The following is a 6,997-nucleotide window of genomic DNA, read 5'->3' as shown; positions in this document are numbered from 1 at the left end:
TAAACCGCCGCTATTTTACTTTTTTTAATATATTATTTTATTTTGATTTATTTTAAAATCCTGGGGTTTTTTTTAATCTTTTGTTTTTTACTTAAAGAATCTTATCGTTCTTCTCTAAAATTCTAAATTACAGGAAAAAAATCATGAATATTTAACTGCGAAACAAACTAATATGTTTATTTTAACATCAATAAAGTATTTCAATAGTCACCCAAAAAAGTAAAATATTTGGCTATTGATTAATGCTGCATAGTTAACATAAACAAAACATATACCGAAAAACAAACTATCACATATATCCTAATTTCTATTTTTCGCCATGTCTATCCAAAGAATTCATCTGTGCAGTGATGTTTGGTGGTAGCTCCCCACCTTGCTGTTGGACCAGATAACTCAGCACACTCTCTATTGCCTGCCTTTTCATTTTCTCTGCTACTATTTTTTTCAATTTTTCGGCCGTCACCTCTGCCTGTAGTTCACACAGCATCCTTTAGGCCTCTTCTATTTGAGCTCTATCCACCGACGGCTACGAACTCGGTCGGAAGAGTTGACTTGGTGTCGGTCTTATACTTATGCCACGCACTCTACCCGAGTGCTCATTACCGAGAGCATTACCGAGAGCTTGGGCAAGGGAATCATTTTCTGACAATATTCTTGTAGTTTCATCCAGTTGCTCAATCTCAGATATTTTTTCCTGCAGGCATAAATAAAAATACACAATCACACTAGGAATATAGCACACTCAAGAAATTTTAATAATTAAACTCAACTTGTTACAACATAAATGATTAAGTTTACTTACACGAATCCTCTAAGCTTCTTCGTGTATATAGGTGCCATCAGGTCGTTTGTGCTTTAGGATCCATACTTCTCCCCTACTAACTCTCCTACCTTATTTTTGCGACTGTGACAATACAATTTATACCATAAATTTCACTTCTTTAAATTTTTCCAATAATTTTTGGTTGTTTTACTCTATACATAAATCCAAACTACATACCAACTAATTTATTTTGTCTCAATCGATAAGGTATCTAGTGATTGCTCCATTTATTTTTTAAGGATTGAGCAGTTGATTATATTTAAATAGTAAAATTATTTTAATAACTCTAGAAATACTTTTTTGAAAATCAGCATCACTTGTCAATTCCTTATAAGTCAAAATTGAAGATTGAAGTGCTTAAAAAAAGGGAATTAATCGAGATAAAGATAGGCACCTATACTTGATTTCAAATTTATGTTACTTCTTCTTTCCTTGCCCTAGCCAAGCTTTTAGAACCGCTATTATGCGTGTAAAGTTGCTTCTTTCGATTTAGCGCGTTTTGCTTGCACTTCGCCTATTAAAAATCAACAATGAGATTGGTTAGACACATAATGAATACATTGTGTACCATAAATAGTTAAATGATCTTATATTTCTATGTTACTCTGGTGTATTACTTATATATATGTTCTTCTTCTCTTTCTTTGAAAAATAATGTATCTAACTCCAAAAAAGCTTGAATGCAATAAAATAATCTTTACGACTGAAAATTAGTTGTTATTATATGCGTTTATCTGGAACCTAATGATTAAAGACGAGGGCTACTTAAAAAATGGGTTACCTTTGTTGCAGGATCATTACGATAATCAATGAACCACTTCCAATGCTCTCTAGGAATTCCCTCCGGGCGGTTGTTAAGATTCTCCTCAAGTGTCAAAGTTGGTTTGTAATGCGAGTCATACAGCCTCCCCCTTGTATCCTTCCCGGACCTCCCCATTTGTTGCAAAAATGTATTCTTGATTCTACCACCGCTATCTTCCTGAAAGTGGAACATCTCCTGCGATGACAATGTCCAACTGTAAGTAATTGTAAGTTGAAATGTTTGATATGATTAAACAATGCCAAAAGTCATTACCTTTATGCAATCATCATAAACCCTGTCTTTGCCCTGCACCTTTGCCCAACTCTTCTCACAGATAGAAAATTTGCTGTAATCAGAACCCAGCGCTCCTAGAATGCCGCTCAACAGGCCAGTTCCATCTCCGACTGCTTGCAGTTCCTCGTTGAACCTCAGTATGATCTTGCTACCATTAAGAGACTGCTCCACAGCCTCCCTCACATTCATTTTAGCGTGCTTGACTATTCCATCAGAATCTATAAAGAAAAAAATGTGATTTTTGTGTCCAATGTGCCCAACATGTGAGAAACATAACTATTTAATTAGCTAATCAATTAAAAAGTCGTATGGTTCAACACTTGTTACCAATGAGATCAACATCCTAAAACTCAGTAGTCTTCTGTCCTTTGCGCTTTTCGGCATCAGAAGTAGCAAACATTCTGTCAATGTGTGTCAAACGAATCTACCTCGTTCGCCTCCGTGTCCATGTCTTCATTGCACGGTTCCATTACTTGTACACCGTTAGCGGTCTGTGGCTCAGGTCTTGGTTCGCTCTGGGCGGAGGAAAGGGTTGGAGAGGAGCCATAGCAGCGACCCCACTGTTACTAGGGGACGGGGAGATGAGCCAGTCATCGTCAGTGGATGGTGAAAACGCCAGAGGTGCAGCAGCAGGCTGCTGACGTGGTGGCTGCACTCTAGTGCATTTTGTGTAACGAGCTTTGCTGGGCTTCTTAAAATCCTAGTATAAATACATGTAACATGCAAAATAACATTAATTAATCTTAGACCAATAAAATAATTAACAAACAAATAACTGGTGATTCTCTTTCACCTTTTGTGTTATATTAAATTCTCATAGTTAAACAGTGGATATTAATTAAAATTATATACATTTACAGGCTTTTAATAGAACTACTGTGTCTTAGGCTAATAGAATTACTCACATTATAACTAGGGGTGTATAGACCCGACCCGGTCCGAAGGCCCGACCCGGTTCGAAGGTCCGGTCCGGTCCCGAACACTTTAAGGACTAATTTGGTGTGATTTCATCGGGTTTAGGGTCGGGTACGGGTCTCAAAAATAGACCCGGTCATTATTTCGGGTCGGGTCCGGGCCATAACTCGGGTCACCCGAAGTCGGCCCGGTGGCCCGGTCATTATACACAATTAATATTTTGTGTTATTACTTATTAGTGATGGATCATGACTATTCTTATATGGAATTTAAGTATTGTAAACATTAATATTTTTTGTTATTAGTCATTATAAGACTATAAATTAATGCTTTATGTTTAGAATGCATAAGACTTTAGACTAATACATAAAATTGTGTTATTTGTATTGATTTAAATATTTGGTATTATTAGACAATATTAGTATTGATTATGGTTATACTTTAGTATTGATTGTGGTTATGCTTTAATTTTGAAGAAGGGTTGGTTCTTGTTATATTTTTCTAAGTGAATTTTACCATGTTAACTAATGGTTGGAGTCTTGGAAATTTGGATATTTTTACATGCTAGCTTACAAGAAGGCATCAACGTAATGTAATGTTAACGGTCCGGTTTTCACCCGGTATAATTGTGGCCCGAAAGTGTATTGGTTTCATCGGGTCTAGGGCCGAGTTCGGGTCTAATAAATAGACCCGGTGTATATTTCGGGCCGGGTCTGGATCACATCAAACCTGGCTTCACCCGACCCATGTGCACCCCTAATTATAACTATGTCACAGAACAGCAAATAACATTATATATATATATATATATATATATATATATATATATATATATATATATATATATATAAATGGACCCTTTTTTTACCAAATGATCCAACTGCATATAAATTAAAAAAAAACAAAAGCCAAATGCAAACGTGTAAAGAGAGGAGGAAACCAATTAAGAGAATAGGACAATCTATGACAACAATGAAACCTATTTGACGGTGCATGTAAAATTTATTAGTTTCTATAGTTCTCTATTTGCATGAGCAACATCTACTCCATTAGATTATTAATTACCATTGTTAATATTCCTTTTTCTCACTAGTGTAACATTTCAGGTATTTTTAATTAAGAAATTATGCCTAAAGTTAACAGCCATCATTACTCTTTGGGAAAAATTAAATGAGAAATTAATGCAATAAATCAGAGGCCACATTATTTAACCTTTTTTTTCTAGTTACAATGAAAATATGAACATGCAACCCCCCAAACCCATCAAATCTTATGCAATGTTTCACACTAGTTATGCAATGAAGTAATTTTTTTTCTTTTCCCTTTAATTTTTAAGTTGATCGTGATATCTGGCTTTAAGAATTCTATATGCATGTCTCCTGATCAGTGATCCTCTCATATTGTCTAAAAGGATACATTAATAATTATAAAAGAATTAAAGAAGCACAACACTAGCTACTTTGACAAGATGACAAACATAACTCCTTAATCAAAGGGTTATTATTAATTGTGAGGTGAATGTGCCTACCTAATTAGATAGAGAGGTCCATCATGTCACTCATTAATAACATCATGTGATTAATTAGTTCTTCCAACAGTGCGTTTGTGAAGTAGGTAAGTATTATTCTCCCTTAAATGGACTGAGTTTAACTAATAAACAGGTACCAGTAGTAATGCCGCATCATGTTATCTATAGATAGAAAATAACATTAGATATATGTACATATATTAATTATATAAATGGAACCTTTTTCCCCAAATTATCCAACTATATATAAAGTAAAAAAAAAAAGCTAAAGGCAAACGTGTAAACATAGGACGAAACCAATAAAGAGAAGAGGACATTCTATGGAAATAATGAAACTTATTTGACAGTGCATATAAAAATTATTAGATTCTCTAATTCTCTATCTGCATGAGCAACATCTAATCCATTCGATTATTAATTATCATTATTAATATCCCTATTTCTCACAGGTGTAACTATTTCAGATATTTTTAATTAAGAAACTATGCCTAGAGTTAACAGCCATCATCACCTGTTGTGAACAATTAAAACAGAAATTAATGCAATAAAACAGAAGGCATATTTTTTTAACCCTTTTTTTCTAGTTACAATGAAGATATGAACATGCAACCCCCCAAACCCATCAAACTTAGCTGTGATTGTTCATACCCCCCCCCCCCCACATTGAATTGGACTTGAAGATAAGGTGATATAAATTAAAGATGCAGGAAAGATTGCACGTGATTAGATATGGTCAACAATGCAATTAATTGGAACCAGTGACCAGCGGATGTCAAGTAATGTGAATTTCTTCATAATAGCAATGACATATAGTGCACCCATTCACTCTTGACAGGTTACAAATAAGAAATTGAAGCAATAGGAGGAAGATAAGGAGTAGGATGAAGATGGGAACTTGTTACCTCAATGAACACGACGACCGTGTGAAAGAGGACTTGGCTGATGACTGTCAAAGAGCCAATGCCGCAACAACTCCGACTATGATGCTCAACGGCGACAATGAGAAGACCACTTTCCACGGCAAGACAACTTGTGTATCGAAAATAAGGATCCAGCTAGAGAATAGTGGAGGTGTACCTGCGATTTGAGCGAAGTGAGGAAGTATAACTATTTAATTAGTTTTACTATATAGTGGTGTGGGCCTTGAAGAATTTAAAAAATATCTAACCTGAAGTGGATTAAATTGATAATATAATACTAAAAATTCCAGGTTTTCCTAATTACAAATAAAAAGGAATACTTATATTTGCAATATTATATATTCTACCAAAATAACATTAAAACTACAATATTATATATTCTACCAAAATATAAAAATTACAAAATAAAAACCTTAATACATACTAAAATAATTTGTGTTAATTTTATTATATTATTTAATATATTTTAAATAGTTTTGAAAATAATACGGAATGAGACCCCTTAACATGCATATTTTATTTATTTAATTGAATCTTGGGAGTGATTGGTTTTTCCAAAATCTAATCTATATTTTATTGTTATTAGATTTGGCCAACTGAGGTTAATTTTTTGCTATATTCTAATCTATATCTCAGGTGTATGCTCCAGTATATATATATATATATATATATATATATATATATATATATATATATATATATATATATATATATATATATCACTGTGGCTCAAGAAATCATTATTCCTTTCTAGCAAGGAATATTAATAATTCACAGGAGCAAAATAAACAAGTTTAAACAAATTACTCTCTGTCCAAATTCATTTGATTCAATTGGTCTTAACTAAAGGGCATCGATTAATAATGCTACAAGATTTTTGGAAGTTGATTGAGAAAATGAAGCTCAACACCTTGTTCAATAATAAATAACCAATTAGTCTCTATTAACAAGATCTAAATTCAACCCAAACAATTAGTCTCTAAATGTCATTTGAAGAAATCAAACTAGACATGAATCAAAATCTCTCATTCTCTTCTGGTGTTTTATTGAGGTCATAATTTATCATGGAAGCCTTGTGTCCGATCGAGACAACCTCATCAAAACTGTTGTTGGGCACGACTTCTTCTTCCATTGAGTCTTGAACTATCTCCCCTATCTCGTCTGTTTCTTCTTGAATTTTCTCTTGAGATAGTCCTGAAAGTTACAACATAGCAAAACAAATTGAAAAAGACTACACATTTTACAAAGAACATGGTCAGGCTTCTTTTATTCTAGAAGGCTTGTTGGACTTATGTTCTCAGAGTCTAGTAAGCCCTCTTTCTATGAAAATGAATTCTTCTCGAGACGCAATATCCAGTTCAACCAAAAGATTGTTCTTGCATCGAGCCTAAAACAAAAAAGTGATCATCAGAACAATTGACAATCTAAGAGCTAGAAAGATAGTATATAGGAAAATGTGAAAGGGTTCAGATACAAAAAGAACCATCAATTGATAAGTTCAATTTTGGATATTGGTTTTGGGGGCAGGAGAAAATTGCATCAATTCTCAAAGTTATTGGTGTAATTGAAGGAGCAGAAGAGCCTGACCGGTATGTCAAAACTCCGAAGTCCAGATTTTCTCCAATGATCAATAAGCATTATTGTATGGACTGGTATACTTAACATAATGTTTCTAAAATCCATGGAATATAGCTGATGAGCGGATAATTTATACG

At 33.9% G+C, this 6,997-nt stretch overlaps 1 protein-coding gene across 1 annotated transcript; it reads right to left on the bottom strand.

Moving 5' to 3' along the window:
- Positions 1–250: 250 nt before the first annotated feature.
- On the bottom strand, positions 251–5,423 carry LOC110268226 (uncharacterized). The gene is made up of 6 exons (XM_021114124.2): positions 5,265–5,423; positions 1,899–2,619; positions 1,605–1,820; positions 1,218–1,337; positions 803–904; positions 251–694 (listed from the first exon to the last, which is right to left on the bottom strand). The coding sequence occupies exons 2-4, from the start codon at positions 2,106–2,108 to the stop codon at positions 1,236–1,238; spliced, it is 528 nt and encodes a 175-aa protein (XP_020969783.1). The 5' UTR covers positions 2,109–2,619; positions 5,265–5,423; the 3' UTR covers positions 251–694; positions 803–904; positions 1,218–1,235.
- Between the last annotated feature and the right edge of the window lie 1,574 nt (positions 5,424–6,997).

Source organism: Arachis ipaensis, chromosome B10, assembly GCF_059453495.1.
Source record: "Arachis ipaensis isolate K30076 ecotype BB chromosome B10, ASM5945349v1, whole genome shotgun sequence".
In the NCBI taxonomy this organism is placed as follows: domain Eukaryota; kingdom Viridiplantae; phylum Streptophyta; class Magnoliopsida; order Fabales; family Fabaceae; genus Arachis; species Arachis ipaensis.
The sequence above is the reverse complement of the archived record's forward strand: the minus strand, read 5'-3'. Positions and strand labels throughout refer to the sequence as shown.